This window comes from Oncorhynchus clarkii, chromosome 20, assembly GCF_045791955.1.
Source record: "Oncorhynchus clarkii lewisi isolate Uvic-CL-2024 chromosome 20, UVic_Ocla_1.0, whole genome shotgun sequence".
In the NCBI taxonomy this organism is placed as follows: domain Eukaryota; kingdom Metazoa; phylum Chordata; class Actinopteri; order Salmoniformes; family Salmonidae; genus Oncorhynchus; species Oncorhynchus clarkii.
The window spans coordinates 34294156-34311629 of record NC_092166.1 but is presented as its reverse complement, the minus strand read 5'-3'; the positions used below and the strand labels follow the sequence as shown (position 1 = coordinate 34311629).

Here is a 17474-nt window from a genome sequence, read left to right as displayed (position 1 = left end):
AGACAAGAATATAGGGACATCATGAAGACCTATAGAGACAGACAAGAATATAGGGACATCATGAAGACCTATAGAGACAGACAGGAATATAGGGACATCATGAATACCTATAGAGACAGACAGGAATATAGGGACACCATGAATACCTATAGAGACAGACAAGAATATAGGGACATCATGAATACCTATAGAGACAGACAGGAATATAGGGACACCATGAATACCTATAGAGACAGACAAGAATATAGGGACATCATGAATACCTATAGAGACAGACAAGAATATAGGGACATCATGAATACCTATAGAGACAGACAGGAATATAGGGACATCATGAATACCTATAGAGACAGACAGGAATATAGGGACATACTGTATCAGGATCTATAGAGACAGACAGGAATATAGGGACATACTGTATCAGGATCTATAGAGGCAGACAGGAATATAGGGACATACTGTATCAGGATCTATAGAGACAGACAGGAATATAGGGAAAATACTGTATCAGGATCTATAGAGACAAACAGGCATATAGGGACATACTGTATCATGATCTATAGAGACAGACAGGAATATAGGGACATACTGTATCAGGATCTATAGAGACAGACAGGAATATAGGGACATACTGTATCGGGATCTATAGAGACAGATAGGGACGTCATGAAGACCTATAGACCCAGACAGAAAGATAGGGACATCATGAAGACCTATAGAGACAGACAGAAAGATAGGGACATCATGAAGACCTATAGAGACAGACAGAAAGATACGGACATCATGAAGACCTATAGAGACAGACAGAAAGATAGGGACATCATGAAGACCTATAGACCCAGACAGAAAGATAGGGACATCATGAAGACCTATAGACCCAGACAGAAAGATAGGGACATCATGAAGACCTACAGAGACAGACAAGAATATAGGGACACCAATATAGCGTCTATAGTATGGTCATTAGGGGAAGACGCCCTGATTGATAAACACTGTGTTACCTGTTCTTCTGGTCTGCTTCTGTCTTCTCTCTTCAGTGATCCAGCCACCACCAGCACTGACTTGATGGCCCTGAGGCCCCAGTCATAGTGGTCCTACAACACATAAGCAGTATTACACAGTATTAGAGTGTTTCTTTGTGTATTTGTTTGTTTGCTTGTTTGTACCTGTTTAGAGAGCAGCTCCTTGCAGAGTGTGTACAGGCTGATGAACTTGCGTGCGAGCAGGCGAGCATCGATGAATCCCTCAGCAACCAGCATGATCTCACAGATCAACTCGTAGTCAGGAATCACCATCGCACACGGCCTAGATTGGAGAGTGTGAACATTCAGACTGAAGGGAGAGATGGAGTGGGTCGATTTGCAATTCAGCCTGTGTGTGTGTGTGTGTGTGTGTGTGTGTGTTGTGTGTGTCACCTGAACAAGGCCTTGAGGTTCTCTGGTAGTTCAGTTCTCCCAGCGTAGCCTGGGTTCAGAGTGATAAAAATCCCTACGGTCGGCCTCAGCTCGATCTCCTCACCCAGGAAATGGAACCTGACAAGCAGGAACACAAATCTTAGCGAAAGACACAAAGCCTCTTGGATTTGTTTCATTCCATTAGTTAGCTAGGAGTCCCTCACCTCTGTCTCTTGTTCCTGATGGCGTCCTGTATGGTTTTGACCTGTACTGCCACCACAGATAGCACCTCCACGGAGATCCTGTTGAACTCATCAAAACAGCCCCACACACCCGTCTGGGCCAGGCCTTTATAGATGTTCCCTATGGACTACAGAAGAGGTGGTGAAAGAAACTGGGGATTCGGAAGCACACAAACGCAGATTATGTTAGAACCAAAAACAGTGTATCCACGCGGCTAAACCAGTTTGTGAATACCTACCTTGTAGTCCATCTGTTCGGAGCAGTTGAATACATAGACCATGATGCCTAAGGAGCGGCCCAGGTCCTTGGTGGTTTCAGTCTTCCCAGTGCCTGCTGGACCAGAGGGGGCGCCACTCATCGTCAGGTGGAGAGACTGGGTCAGAGTGATGTAACACCTGGGGAGAAAAGAGAGAGAGAGAGAGAGAGGTGGGTAAAGTAACGCTCCTTATACTTTAAATGCATTTTTCCCGCAAAAGGTGGGTAAACTAGTTTAGAGTGTTATAGCATGTGTATGAAGAGTTGATGCCTGCATGTGTGAGTACCTGTCAGTGAGTGGAGTGATGACCAGTCGGTTGGTATTGCCCAGGTACTCATATGAGAACTGGAACTGAGCATCACAGATGTTGATGTAACAGTGTCTCGTCACGTCATCCCAACGATGGCGCAGCTGGGACAGCCATGCAAACGCCTGCCCCGTTGTCACCTAGGAAACCAAACCCCCAAGAGTCAATTTGTTATTAACCCAGCCTAAACAGCATCTAAGAGTGACTCTTTCATAGTCCTGTGAAAGAGGCAGGTAGCCTAGCGGTTAGAGCGTTGGGCCAGTAACTGAAAGGTTGCTGGTTCAAATCCCAGAGCTGACAAAGTAATGAGCCGTTGAGCAAGGCACTTAACCCTAATTGCTCCTTTAAGTCTCTCTGGATAAGAGTGTCTGCTAAATGACTAAAATGTAAACGTTAAATGATTAGAGCATGTAAATCTGATCTCAGAGCAGTGGTTATGTCATTTTTATGTTTATTCACCTTTTATAAAAGTGAATTGTGATCTGAGGGCAGTGGTTATATTACCTTCTGTGCTATGAGTTTGGCGACCACGTCGCGAGCGTGCACGTCGATGGTGCACAAGGTCATGATCTTCTGTCTGTCACCTGGAGTCAGGTCTCCCAGGAGCATGTGGATCAGGGAGTTCAGCTGGGTGATCTACCAACGTACAACCATCAGATAACCATCACATAACCACAAAATAACAATTTTGTGTATAAGAGACTTAGTTCAACTGGGCGATATATCACAGACGTGTGTGTGTGTGTGTGTGTACCTGCTTTCTGTTGTAGTCCTTCAGGGCAGTCTCAAAGCCCTCCTCCACCCTCTCAAAGGCGATACCCACGTCTGTTGCCCACCACACCTGGCTGCCAGTCAGACCAACCTTGGCAGAGGAGGACAACACACATTTTTGTTTGGCAGCAATGCTTTTGAGTGCAGTGGTGAGTTTGGGGACGACGCACACACACACCTGTGCTGGATAGTCAAACAGCCACTGGTCTCTGGGTTTGTCCTCATAAGCAGCGACAGCTTCTTGGATCTCCCTCTGGACAGTAGAGCGCATAGTCCGCTCAAGTTCACTCAGCCAGCACTCTGCCTACAGATACACAGACATATATACGTGTCAGACATATACACACACACACACACACACACACACACACACACACACACACACACACACACACACACACAAAGGTGTTCCTACCTGTCCTTGGCAGATGCAGGGTTCGGAGAAGGGTACGTACTCCCCTTCTCTACTGTACATTCCTATGGCAACTGCCTCCCCCTCATCCTCCTCTCCCTGTTTCTTTTCTCCCTCCTCTCCCTCTTTCTCTCGGAAGCGAAGGTCCGCCACGTTATCAAACAGCTTCAACAGGTGCCTGGTAACCTGGGTCACACATCAAAACACACCACCACCATCATCATCGTACACAAAATGGCAAAAAGTAGGTGTGTGGACACCCCTTCAAATTTGTGGATTGTGCCATTTCAGCCACACCCGTTGCTGACAGGTGTATACAATCGAGCACACAGCCATGCCATCCCCATAGGGAAACATTGGCAGTAGAATGGCCCGTACTGAAGAGCTCAGTGACGTTCAACGTTGCACCGTCACAGGATACCCCCGTTTCAAGTCAGTTTGTCAAATTTCGTCCCTGCTAGACCTGTCCCAGTCAACTGTAAGTGCTGTTATTGCGAAGTGGAAATGTCTAGGAGCAACAATAGCTCAGCCCTCGAAGAGTGCTGAAGTGCGTAGCACGTGAGAATCGTCTGTCTTCGTTACAACACTCACTACCTAGTTCCAAACGGCCTCTGGAAGCAACGGCAGCACAGTAACTGTTAGTCGTGAGCTTCATGAAATAGGTTCCCATGGCTGAGCGGAAGCACACAAGCCTAAGATCATCATGCGCAATGCCAAGCGTTGGCTGGAGTAGTGTAAAGCTCCCCAAACCGCTCGGACTCTGGAGCAGTGGAAACGGGTTCTCTGGAGTGATGAATAACGCTTCAACTGGCAGTCTGACAGACAAATCTGGGTTTGGCGGATGCCAGTAGAACACTACCTGCCCCAATGCATAGTGCCAATTGTAAAGGAATAATGGTCTGGGGCTGTTTTCCATGGTCCGGGCTAGGCCCCTTAGTTTCAATGAAGGGAAATTTTAACTCTACAGCATACAATATTGAACATTATAGATGATTCTATGCTTCCAACTTTGTGGCAACAGTTTGGGAATGCCCTTTCCTGTTTCACCATGAGAATGCCCTTGTGAACAAAACAAGGTCCATACTGAAATGATTTGTATAAGATTGGTGTGGAAGAAATTGACTGGCCTGAACAGAGCCCTGACCTCAACCCCATCCAATACCTTTGGGATGAATTGGAACGCAGACTGCGAGCCAGGCCTAAATCGCCCAGCATCAGTGCCCGACTTTACTAACGCTCTTGTGGCTGAATGGAAGCAAGTCCCACAGCAATGTTCCAACATGTAGTGGAAAGCCTTCCCAGAAGAGTGGAGGCTAAGCCTTCCCAGAAGAGTGGAGGCTGTTATAGTAGCAAAGGGGGGACCAATTCCATATTAATGCCCATGACTTTGGCCATCTAGTGTATTTCATGCAGTATACTGTATATTCAAATTAAAAAGCAGGTGAGTGATGTTCACCTGTTTGGGCTGTGTTCCCTTGGAGACGATCTCCAGTAGGTCTGTAGCAGAGACAAAGTAGAACCGAGGGAACGTCAGTCTTTTGGTTTCCAGATACTCAGCCAGGGCCTTCTCACACACTGACAGCCTGGGGGGAGAGACAGTAGAGTTAGTACAGACACACACACACACATGCAAATCCAACTGCATTCACGCACACACACACACACCTTTGCTGCAGAGCCTCTAGTTTCTCCAGGAAGCCAGGTTGGTTGGTGACCTCCACCACGTTACGGGTCTGGACAACCTCTGTCATCATGTTCTGTTTCATCACATCACATACAGAATCAAGTCATTACAAGTCTTATTCACTGTCACCATTGTACAACAGAATGGTTGATTTGTGTTTGAGGAACGTTTGTTCTGGTAGTGTGTGGGTGCAGAAGTGTGCATGTGTTACCTGGAAGTCAGAGTGTATGCCTGCTGGGACATCTCTGTGTTGTGCGCTAGTTGAGACCGTCTGTTGTTGCTGTGTGTGTGTGTGTGTGTGTGTGTGTGTGTGTGTGTGTGTGTGTGTGTGTGTGTGTGTGTGTGTGTGTGTGTGTGTGTGTGTGTGTGTGTGTGTGTACTAAGCTAACATATGGAATTGTTTTAAGATGGTCACACCATGGATCATTTAGATATTTGATTTTGAATTTTAGGACCCCTTTAGGCATACAACAAATATTTAAAATGCATTTTATCAAATATAGAATTTGGCATTTATTACACTATAGCCCATAGTGAATAAAACATTCACAAAAAAAGTCAAAAAATAAAGAGTTTGAAATGTCCTATATCTAGAAGGTATAAGAAAGCTCAGGATTTTTTTTCGGGGGGGAGGGGGACAAATCGACTTCCATACTTCCATTTGCTTCAGACGAGTTACCTTCAGTTACCTTCAGACGAGTCCTGTGACACCTCTGGGGGTCATATAGCAAAATGGCTCGTCTTTCCATAGAGTGGTCATAATAGGCCAAAACCCCGCGGACGCTACAGACGTTTTTCGGGACGATAGAAGAACAATGCTCGGGATGTCTCATGGTGTGACAAACACCGCTGTATCTCGGCCACCTTCCACCGCTGATGCGGAAGGCCGACATAAGCGGACGTGGTGGATTGAGACGCAGCCCATACAACAACAACAACAACCAAAAAAACGATGGATTTTGATGGGAATTTTTGTGTCACGTTACTTAGATTGACGCACGTGTGTGTCAACAGACTCACAAGGATTAGTGTGTTGCGTTTTATGCAGTATGTCTACCTGGAAGTCGGAGTGTATGCCCTGGAAGCGCTCGGCATCGCGGGCTAGTTGAGAGCGTATGTCGTGGCTGTTGGTGAAGATGCTGTTGAGGTGGGCCCAGGTCCTCTGGACAGACATCCAGGCGGAGATGACCAGGTCTGCCACCATTAGCCTCCTCTGCCAGCCACTCACCTCCGCCTGGAAGTACTCCACATACTTACTCATCAGGATGTTTTGCAGCTGCACCTAGGAGGGGTCGGGTAAGAAAATATGAATTAGGCCAATGAAATAGTACTGTAGTTAGACAGTAAGGGGTTTCAAAGGAGTTTGAGGCCTTTCACATCTATGGAATTTTCTCCCGTTGTTTTTGCTCTGAAGTGTTTTACTTTCTTCCCTTCAGGAGATAACGGGCTACAATAATAGGACATGCACTGCACTTTTTGTTGTTGTTGCTAAATTCAATGAGTATTCCCTGGAGTGGAACTGAGTGAGCGAAGAGAGGAACCTGGTTGTCTTCCAGCGTCTCAATCAGGTTTTCGTCCGACTTGAGCAGTGGAGTTTCTATACTTGGGTGCTTCTCATAAGACAACGCCATCACACTCCACGTCTGAGTAATCTCAGCTAGCACCTTCTCTATGGCCATCTCTTTGACTGCCTTGTCCACTATGTTTTTGACCTCGTCCTCCACTCTGTGGAGCTGCAGCTCCAGTAGGTCTCCCAGAGTGGTCCCCTCCCACATCACAAACCGCACCTGGGGTCAGAGGTGAGAGGTCAAAGGTCAGTGAGAGAGAGAGAGAGAGTGTGGTACCCCGGTGAGGTTCCTGACCAGTGGCCATTGACCTCTCCCCGACTGTAGATGGTAAGAGATGGACAACATGAGAGAGATAACAAATCGGAGGGAAGTATATAACGAGAGAGAGAGTGTTGTACCCCTGTGGTGTTCATGAGTTGTTGCCAGTGTCTCTCTCTGACAGCAGGGTTCTGCAGCTCATTGACCGCTCTAAGAGACGTCAGCAGGTTCTTCACCGTCGACTCCAGACCCAGATACACATCCCACACACGCACCTCCTTATCCAGGGTCTTCATCTCCTACACACACATTCACATGATATACAATGTACACAGGCATTATAGTCACACACACACAACAAATATAATAGCATCAGATAGCATACACTCAGATAAAGGTGTGGTATTTCCCTTAAATCTGTCAGATGGAAGTGTGTGTGTGCATGTGTGACGGATGTAGCACCTTAGCAAATCTCCTCAGCTCCATGTCCATCTGCTCCACGTTAATCTCTTTCCACGGGGTCTTAGTCCAGTCCTCTATACTGGTCTGGGTTACACATCACGTACAATACAGTGACAATCAGAGAAAGACAGAAACAACTCATTCACTTCAGCTACAATCAGAGTGAGGTTTTTACCTTGACGAAGATGACCATGTCCCAGACGGCTTTGACCAGGATGATGTCAGAGCGACACTGGCGGAGCTGCTTGTAGTCAGGGAAACTGACCTCGAACAGATCAGCTGTGTCCTGGAGCTTACGCATCTCTGCCTCCAACACTGCTACAACACGGTTAGACTACACACACAAGCCAAGATACACAGTTGTTTAAAAAACTCTTGTGCATACCTAGCTATATCAAACAGCCCTCGCATATCAATAGACTAAGTAAAGAAATGGCTGCCTTTTCCCCCACTCAATAAACTACATCTCCCATAATCCCCTCAACCCCTGCCTCCTTCAGCCTCCTACTACGTGAATATGAGATGGTAACCTTGTCAATCAGCTTATAAGGCTCCTCCACGTCTATTCTGAAGATGACCTCCGAGCGAAACTGCTCTCTGAACTCATGCTGCTTGATCTGTAAGATGATATAGGTACATAGAATTCTTCAAACATACAGTTTAGCTAGACTAGGCTACAATGTGCAGTACATTTAGCTAGATGCATATAAGTGGTGGTCAGGTCGGGTGAGAGTCGGGTAGATTTATCTAACATCTATAATTCAGAAAAGCAGACGGATCAGTTTGCACAGCATATGCTAAGCTCTCTGCAAGGGTCCTCCATGATGGTATCGTGTGTGTCTGATACACTACACCCATCACACACACAGCCTCACACTGGACACCCACACACACGCGCGCGCCTCACCTCAAAGCGGACACACTTCCTACGTATGACGGAGACCTCGTTGGACTGCAGTGGGGCCACCTCGTGTTTCACTGTAAATGCGACCTTTTTCAGACTCTTCCACTTCTCAGGCAGCTCCTACACAGGTTATAAGGCATTATAAGGCATCATAGGCATCATAGGATGATCAATGGGTGGGATGTGTGTACTTCCATTTGCGTGCGTGCGTGTGTGTGTGTGTGTGTGTGTGTGTGTGTGTGTGTGTGTGTGTGTGTGTGTGTGTGTGTGTGTGTGTGTGTGTGTGTGTGTGTGCGTGTGTCTGTAGTCTACCTCCAGCTGTGTATAGACACTTCCAGGTAGCTGCTGTCCATAGGTCTTGAGTAGATCAGTGGTGGACTTGAGTGGTTTGAAGTGTTGATCGGCACTGATCTGTCTGTCCCGTATGGCCATCAGATGACCCATAATGTCCACCAGACCAGCGTAGTCCCCGTCTGAGACCTTATTAGACAGACCACAAGATGTGTTCTGGACAAACATCGCCAGGTCGCTCACACTGGGGGAGAGAGAGAGAACGTTGAAAAGGGGATATGCAGTGTATTAGAAGAGGGAGACAGTAAATAGATAGATGTGTGTGTGTATGTTTAGATTTATGTGTGTGTGTTTAATTGAGTGCACATCACAAAAGTGTGTGTGTGTGTGTGTGTGTGTCACCTCTGATTGACATGGTTGAGTAGGTGCTCTTTGAACATCCAGCTCCACCTCTTGATGATGTTCATCAGGGCCAGTTTGAAGGGCTTGATGTCCAGCTGCAGCCAGCCACAGAACACTCTCCTGTCCTCCAGCTTACTGACCCGAACGTATAGAGACTCAAACAGGCTGATCTAGAACAGAAAGTACCAAACAGACTCAAACAGTGATTCCTCAAAAAACCCAGACAAAAAAAATACTATGATTTGGGGGAAATGTTATTTTCATGAAATGTTATCCATACAATTGGCACAACGATTGTTGACATATGCATCTAAAAGCATAATTGAGAACTAATTCATCAAAGTTGGCATATTTCTGACATTTTGGCTTTACTCAGGCCTCTTTTAAGACTCCATGATGTTTCACCTGTAGATTCTACAAAGCAAAACATTGGTATCATAAGAGGCTTTGATGCTTTTTTTAAACATGAATTTATGAATGCAAAAATTCAATATATTATTTAACATACACTCTACGGGTAAATCAAAGTCCCAGAGTGGGATCTCTGCTAGTTTTAAAGTTATGGCCAATTTTATACAGAAATTGGCATAGTAGATCATGTAACCAATCACTGCCCTCTTTTACTTGTATCATTCCACATCCTGCAAATCACGGTTGTGACTAGAGGGAGCACAGCTACAACTGGAAGTTACTTTTCATAACAGGTTAGGAGAGTATTTTAGCAAACCCTAACCCTTTTCCTAACCGTAACCTGTCTCCTAACATACCGCGTTAATTATCCTAACCTGCTGCATAAATTCTACTAGCCTGCTACGGAAAAAAAGTCCCTTCTGGTCGTAGCTGTAATCCCGCTAGTCAGAACCACAAATCACCAGCAGAGGTCAACTATTTTGAATCCATTTTCACATTCACTGCTGGTGATATATAGCTCCTACAGATGAAACACCATGGAGTCTTATTAAAGGAGGGCTGGGTAAGGCAAAAATGTAAATTATTTCTCAATTCTGCTTTTAGGTACAAATGTCAAATATACATATGTCAACAATCCTTTCTCCAAAGGACTCTTCTATGGATTACATTTCATGAAAATCCCCCAAATCATGGTCATTTCAGTCTGGATTTGGTGAGGAATCCTTCACAGGCTGATCTAAAACACAGAATCAAACAAAGATTCAAACAGGCTGATCCACAGTGCATTCGGAAAGTATTCAGACCACCTTGACTTTTTCCACATTTTGTTACGTAACGTATAAAATTGCTTAAATTGTTTTTCCCCCCCCTCATCAATCTACAAACAATACACAATGGCAAAGCAAAAACAGTTATTTAGACATTTTTGCAAATTTATCAAATGTAATAAAAACGGAAATATTACATTTACATAAGTATTCAGACCGTTTACTCAGTACTTTGTTGAAGCACCTTTGGCAGCGATTACAGCCTTTAGTCTTCTTGGGTATGACGCTACAAGCTTGGCACACCTGTATTTGGGGAGTTTCTCGCATTCTTCTCTGCAGATCCTCTCAAGCTCTGTCAGGTTCGATGGGGAGCTATTTTCAGGTCTCTCCAGAGATGTTTGATTGGGTTCAAGTCTGGGCTCTGGCTGGGCCACTCAAGGACATTCAGAGACTTGTACCTTGGCTGTGTGCTTAAGGTTGTTGTCCTGTTGGAAGGGGAACATTCGCCCCAGTCTGAGGTCCTATGCGCTCTGGGCAGGTTTTCATCAAGGATCTCTCTGTACTTTGCTCAGTTCATCTTTCCCTCGATCCTGACTAGTCTCCCAGTCCCTGAAAAACAACCCCACAGCATGATACTGCCACCACCATGCTTCACCGTAGGGATGGTGCCAGGTTTCCTCCAGGCGTGATGCTTGGCATTCAGGCCAAAGAGTTCAATCTTGGTCTCATCAGACCAGAGAATCTTGTTTCTCATGGTCTGAGAGTCCTTTAGGTGCTTTTTGGCTAACTCCAATCAACTTGTAGATGTAAACAGGATGCACCTGAGGTCAATTTCAAGTCTCATAGCAAAGGGTCTGAATACTTATGAAAATATGTTTTTTTTTAAAATTATACATTTGCAAAAATGTCTAAAACTCTGTTTTAGCTTTTTCATTATGGGGTATTGTGTGTAGATTGTTGATATCATTAAAAATATATATTTTAGAATAAGGCTGTAAAGTAACAAAATGTGGAAAAAGTCAAGTGGTCTGAATTCTTTCTTAATGCACTGTAGAACAGAACCAAACAGAGACTCAAACAGGCTGATCTAGAACACAGAGCACTCTACTGTCCTCCAGCTTACTGACCCGCACATACAGAGACTCAAACAGACTGATCTAGAACATAGAACCACACCCACTGATTGATCTAGAACACAGAGCACTCTCCTGTCCTCCAGTTTACTGACCCGCACATACAGAGACTCAGACAGACATTACATGTATGGATCTAGAAGAAAGTAGAGTATGGGGATAGTGGGATAAGTTGATCCACCCTTGTTTCTAGGAAACCATACACAAAATTAATCATATTACCAAATATTTAGGAAGAGGTACCATACCATGGAGTCTGTAAGGGAAGTGGTAAGTAAGTTAGGTAAAAAATTAAAAAAATTAAAACAATTATTGTGCTAGAGGTTTCTTGATGCTAGTATCTAAACCAAAGTAGATAATTGTAAGATTGTTCTACTGTTATATACCTCAGTTGGGGTCTCTATAAGCTTCAATATGAGGTCCTAAACCTAGCATGAAAGTGCATCCTTGTAGCTGTGGGCTAATATAGCCAACGTGTTTGACTTGGGGTGAGCTGAACCAATGGCCACGGGCTAAATTCAGCCAAAGGTTGAGCCAATGGTTGAGTAAATGCCAAGTTGAACAAATTGAAGTGTTTTCTTCCCAAGCGTAATGAAAGGCATTATTGCTGGTATGTGAGGTAACAACAGGGCATGGCCTATGTTAAAAGTGTTTTTAAAAAGTACAGTATTTGAATAGATGTTAAGCCCGTGTTAAAATATGCTCAAAACGATTAAAAGACCAAAAATTGTGTTTGGGAAATAAAGATAGACAAGCTAGGTTTCCATCCAATTGGCGACAGATTTTCATGGGAATATTCAAAAATCTGCATTAAAAAAAACGATATGCATTTTCCCACCAGAGATGTTTCTATCAAATTGACTTGTGGATGTGTGTGATGACGTAATACACATAACAATCCCTTTTACGGTTAAATTCCCACATGCACTCTAGCCAACATCTTGCAGATACAGGGTGGGTATAGCCTAAATTATGAGAACATTATGGACAAAAGAGCAAGATTATTTTTATTTGTCAAATGGCAGCCAAGCATCAATCATCACTTCATGAGCGAAGATCCTAAACATTTATCGGAAAGGAACATCAAGCTCATCACCGTGCACATTCACCAACCTCTGAAGTTCACCATAACTTATTTCATCTGTAGCCTAATGCTAATGCTACGTATGCTTTCCCGAGTCGTAGTAGAAGAACCACACAACATATCGTCATGTCCAAGTTCACTTCGATAATATTTGCGCATTAAAGCGTTTCCTCTGGCTTTTCTTGCATAACACATTTTACTGGAACAAAAAGATCCCGCCTTGTCTAGAATATTTTTGTTTGGTCAAGATTGGGAAAGTTTAGCTGTTTCCATCATGCTGGTCATGACATTTTTTATCTAACGTACTTTACTCGCATAAAAAGGTTGGATGGAAACCTCGTAACGGTTTTAAAAAGGTAGTGGTAATATTTCATTCAGTATAGAAATGTGTAGGTGGCTCAACTTACCCTGTCCCTCGCCTCAACTTACCCTGTCCCTCGCCTCAACTTACCCTGTCCCTCGCCTCAACTTACCCTGTCCCCCGCCTCAACTTACCCTGTCCCCCGCCTCAACCTACCCTGTCCCTCGCCTCAACCTACCCTGTCCCTCGCCTCAACTTACCCTGTCCCCCGCCTCAACCTACCCTGTCCCTCGCCTCAACTTACCCTGTCCCTCGCCTCAACTTACCCTGTCCCTCGCCTCAACTTACCCTGTCCCCCGCCTCAACATACCCTGTCCCTCGCCTCAACTTACCCTGTCCCTCGCCTCAACTTACCCTGTCCCTCGCCTCAACTTACCCTGTCCCTCGCCTCAACTTACCCTGTCCCCCGCCTCAACTTACCCTGTCCCTCGCCTCAACTTACCCTGTCCCTCGCCTCAACTTACCCTGCCTCAACTTACCTCAACTTACCTTGTCCCTCGCCTCAACTTACCCTGTCCCTCGCCTCAACTTACCCTGTCCCCCGCCTCAACTTACCCTGTCCCCCGCCTCAACTTACCCTGTCCCCCGCCTCAACTTACCCTGTACCCCCGCCTCAACTTACCCTGTCCCTCGCCTCAACTTACCCTGTCCCTCGCCTCAACTTACCCTGTCCCTCGCCTCAACTTACCCTGTCCCTCGCCTCAACTTACCCTGTCCCTCGCCTCAACTTACCCTGTCCCCCGCCTCAACTTACCCTGTCCCTCGCCTCAACTTACCCTGTCCCCCGCCTCAACTTACCCTGTCCCCCGCCTCAACTTACCCTGTCCCCCGCCTCAACTTACCCTGTCCCCCGCCTCAACATACCCTGTCCCTCGCCTCAACTTACCCTATAACCTATGTAAGTTGTGCCAAAATACCACTTTATTTTGGACAAGCTATGTTTTCAAAACTGTCATGTTTACATGAATTCTGATTATTTCCAAGGATACACAACATCCTGAAATATATGTAGATGTCTTTGATAAAAATAATACTACATTTCCCTTGACGGAGTGATGCTGAATGTAAAAGAATGGCTTATCTCACTCTCCCCTACTGCTAATTAAGAGGAACTCTTAAAAGCTGTGTAGCTCTCTGGGGCTGCCTCTTACCTGTTCTTTAAAGTTGTCCAGTGTGGGTGGGTTCTTGGCCAGTTCATAGTCTGCGTAGAGCTCAGCCTCCTCTGTGCTCAGGACATGACCATACAGCAGGAACTGTCTCATGAACTCTGACCTGCACACATTCCAAATACTTTATTAGGATCCACAATAAGCTTCATTGTGAAGGACACACATTTGATCACAACATTTATTCACACACTCACCTGTCATCTGTCCAGAGGTAGCGGTAGCTGGAAAATGACACCTGGTACTCTCTGACCTTAGAAATGGTCGATCGGGCACGGCCTCTGATGACCTGGCCCAGCTCTGACAGGTCGGCCATCCTGTCTATGTCAGACTGGAGGGAGAGGTCAAAGGCCAAAAGAGAAAGGTTCAAAGGCTAATCAAATTATTTGGATAGTGTGTGTGTGTGTGTGTGTGTGTGTGTGTGTGTGTGTGTGTGTGTGTGTGTGTGATCTATTCTACCTGATAGTTGTCCATCTGTTTATGCTTGGCCACGCGAGGTATGAACGATGCCATCTTAGTGATATCGCCCACCATCTTGTCGATGATGTCATAGAAGTTTCCCTGGTGACTGATGTCCAGCGAGGGTTCAAAGGTCATCTCGTTGGCGTCGAGGACCAGCTGGACCTCGAAGAGCGGTGCGATGCGAAGGGCGGGGTCAGTGTTCTCGATCAGGTATTGTAGGGAACAGCGTACCGCACTGGAGAACCCTGCTAAAACCATGCGGTCAACATAGTCAGTGTAGGACCTCCACTCGGCACAGTCTGGGGCTGACACTCCTAACAGAGCAAGGTTCTCCTGAGAGAGAGAGAGAGAGAGAGAGAGAGAGAGAGAGAGAGAGAGAGAGGGAGAAAGATAGAGGGAGAGACAAAGAGAGATAGAGGGAGGATTGGGAAATAGAGGGATGTCATGCGATGTGTTCTTGTGTACTTGTCTGTGTCTCTATACGATTATGCATGTGTACAGTGTGTGTGTATCTTCAGTGAGTGTACCTTTAGCAGTGTGTGTATCTGCTCCCCTGTGTTGGTGATGAGTGTGTACTGTTTGCTGATGCTCTCCTCCATGTCAGTGAGGATGAGGAGGGTAGAACCCCTGGTCTTCCTGGTGATGAAGGCCTGGTGACTGAACTTCCCCATCAGAGCCTGAATGGCCTCAACATTAGCCTTACTGGACTGGACTCTACTGGACACGTCCTATATGGAAGGGAGGTGAGGAGAGAGGGATGAAGGGAGGAGAGATGGACGAAGGGAGGAAAGGGATAAATGGATAAGAAGGGAAGGATAGATGGATGAAGGGAGGAGAGAGGGATGAAGATGAGAGGGATAAATGGATGAAGAGAGGAGTGATAGAGGCATGAAGAGGAGAAATAGAGATTGGAAGCCCTCAATGTTATCCTTACTAGACTGGACCCTGCTGGACACATCCTGGATAGTGAGGAGAGGAGAGCGGGAGGAGAGATAGAGAGATGGGTGTGTGTGTGTGTTTGTGTGTTACCTGCACCAGGTCTCGTGTGGTCTGGATGTAGTCCAACAGGTCATCCCTACTCCAGGTCAGTTCTAGGAGAGCGGGCTTCAGCTGCCGTCTGGTCCCGCCCATCTCCTCCTTAACCAATCCCAGCTCCACAGCCAGGATGGTGCTATGCAGCCGATTGTACCACTGGGCTATCAGGGCCAAGGTCTGGGTGTACTGCAATAAACACATACAGTACAACATCACAATACGCTAACACAACACAGTGTGTATGTGTGTGTGTGTGTGTGTGTGTGTGTGTGTGTGTGTGTGTGTGTGTGTTTAGGAGACAGACCCACCATATAGAGTGTCTCTCGTTTGGAGTAGAGGTGTAGAGCAGCTTTAGGGATGCTGTGGTTCTTCAACATGCTCAGATACTTCACCTCCCTCAGCACTGAAGTCAGCTAGAAGAGAAGGAGTCAGGTTCCCAAGTATTCCCACAAATTAAAAAAAGAGAAGTGATCACCTCTCAATGTAATTCAAGGTATGAAATTATTGTTATTTTCAAATACAATCTCTTTTTAGGCTTAGTCACGGTCAATTTGCAGTGTACAATTTATTATAATTATGTTCTGGCCACCCGAACATCTGCTCTGACAACAATCGGTGGCCTACAGTTGCCTATGGTTGTCTACCCCTGGACTAGAGCATTACTCTGGCAGCAGTAGTACTTGGGCTTGGGAGTTGAGAAATGTGGTTAAGGTTAGGGTTATGATTATAGATGGAGGTTAATGATCAAGGAATAGAGGTTTACAGCTAGAGGTTACAATTAGGGTTCATGGTTGGGAGTTAGGGTCAGGGGTCAGGTGTTAGGGTCTTGAGGTCCTACCACAGGGTAAGGGTCAGGGGGTTAGGGAACCTTACTGCAGGGCTGAAGTTGACCTGGAACAGCCCTGTCTCTTGATCCAAGGTGAGTAGTGGTTCCTGGAGGTGTGTGTTGCACAGTTCCTCCAACCCCTCCGTCCACACGGAGAACAGCTCCTCATCGTGCTGGTCTAGAACCTCTAGAACCCTCTCACACTTCTGGAGAACCTGCTCCGCCTCAGCAGAACCCAGTGGCCTGGGACAGAGGGGGAGGCGGGATGAGAGAGAGAACGAGTGTGTCTGTGTGTGTGTATATGTGTGTAGACCAGACCTACATGCGTATGAGATGGTTGAGGTTGCTGCGGTTAGTCAGGATGCGGTCTCGTAGCTCCTGCGACCACTTCAGGTTGCCAGCGACCGGTGGCATGTTCTTACTCAGGACCACACAGCCCGACCGCAACTGGAACACAACCACAATGAAACTCTGTGTGACTGAAGAGACCCGCAAACTCTCAAAACCTCTCACTCCCTCTCTCTCCTCTCATTCTCTCCCTCCCTCCCTCTCTCCTCTCCCTCCACCACTCTCCCTCCCTCCCTGGTCTCTCACCCGCTCTCTCTGCTGGTCCAGTATAATCTGGCAGTGGTCTATCTCAGTGTTGAACATGCCCAGCAGGGTGCTGTAGTTTGGGGAGAACAGCTGGTTGATCCTGGGTCTCTCTAAGAGGGTGCCAAAGATCTGGAGGAGCTGGAGGAGCATAGGCACAGTGAGTAGAAAACTATGCTCTTACAATCACACAAACAAACAGAAACCACTGAGTCAGGGCTATGGTTCGGGTTTGATGGGCTATGTTAAGGGTAAAGGGTCAGGGTTAGGGTTTGAGGGGCTATGTTTAGGGTAACGGGTCAGGGCTATGGTTAGGGTTTGATGGGCTATGTTTAGGGTAAAGGGTCAGAGCTATGGTTAGGTTTGATGGGCTATGTTTAGGGTAAAGGGTCAGAGCTATGGTTAGGGTTTGAGGGGCTGTGTTTAGGGTAAAGGGTCAGGGCTATGGTTAGGGTTTGAGGGGCTATGTTTAGGGTAAAGGGTCAGGGCTATGGTTAGGGTCAGGGGTGTCTATGTTTAGGGTAAAGGGTCAGGGCTATGGTTAGGGTTAGGGTAAAGATTCAGGGCTATGGTTAGGGTTAGGGTAAAGATTCAGGGCTATGTTTAGGATTAGGGTAAAGATTCAGGGCTATGGTTAGGATTAGGGTAAAGATTCAGGGCTATGGTTAGGGTAAAGGGTCAGGGCT

General features: G+C 46.2%; 1 protein-coding gene across 1 annotated transcript in view; it reads right to left on the bottom strand.

Annotated features, from left to right (window-relative positions):
• Nucleotides 1-17474, bottom strand: part of LOC139377404 (dynein, axonemal, heavy polypeptide 9 like) — a 63457-nt gene that overhangs the window by 44290 nt on the left and 1693 nt on the right. Inside the window, exons 7-36 of the mRNA XM_071120433.1 lie at nucleotides 16792-16929; nucleotides 16520-16644; nucleotides 16245-16440; nucleotides 15680-15784; nucleotides 15366-15557; nucleotides 14864-15064; nucleotides 14334-14669; nucleotides 14072-14205; nucleotides 13860-13980; nucleotides 8953-9122; nucleotides 8572-8794; nucleotides 8263-8379; nucleotides 7886-7972; nucleotides 7531-7689; nucleotides 7356-7439; nucleotides 7034-7192; nucleotides 6609-6854; nucleotides 6125-6349; nucleotides 5049-5140; nucleotides 4840-4966; nucleotides 3387-3569; nucleotides 3150-3275; nucleotides 2955-3062; nucleotides 2705-2836; nucleotides 2180-2340; nucleotides 1876-2032; nucleotides 1619-1764; nucleotides 1416-1532; nucleotides 1167-1305; nucleotides 1002-1094 (exon numbers count right to left, since the gene is read on the bottom strand). Coding sequence (XP_070976534.1) covers nucleotides 1002-1094; nucleotides 1167-1305; nucleotides 1416-1532; nucleotides 1619-1764; nucleotides 1876-2032; nucleotides 2180-2340; nucleotides 2705-2836; nucleotides 2955-3062; nucleotides 3150-3275; nucleotides 3387-3569; nucleotides 4840-4966; nucleotides 5049-5140; nucleotides 6125-6349; nucleotides 6609-6854; nucleotides 7034-7192; nucleotides 7356-7439; nucleotides 7531-7689; nucleotides 7886-7972; nucleotides 8263-8379; nucleotides 8572-8794; nucleotides 8953-9122; nucleotides 13860-13980; nucleotides 14072-14205; nucleotides 14334-14669; nucleotides 14864-15064; nucleotides 15366-15557; nucleotides 15680-15784; nucleotides 16245-16440; nucleotides 16520-16644; nucleotides 16792-16929 — 4599 coding nt within the window. The remainder of the gene's footprint in view (nucleotides 1-1001; nucleotides 1095-1166; nucleotides 1306-1415; nucleotides 1533-1618; nucleotides 1765-1875; nucleotides 2033-2179; nucleotides 2341-2704; nucleotides 2837-2954; nucleotides 3063-3149; nucleotides 3276-3386; nucleotides 3570-4839; nucleotides 4967-5048; nucleotides 5141-6124; nucleotides 6350-6608; nucleotides 6855-7033; nucleotides 7193-7355; nucleotides 7440-7530; nucleotides 7690-7885; nucleotides 7973-8262; nucleotides 8380-8571; nucleotides 8795-8952; nucleotides 9123-13859; nucleotides 13981-14071; nucleotides 14206-14333; nucleotides 14670-14863; nucleotides 15065-15365; nucleotides 15558-15679; nucleotides 15785-16244; nucleotides 16441-16519; nucleotides 16645-16791; nucleotides 16930-17474) is intronic.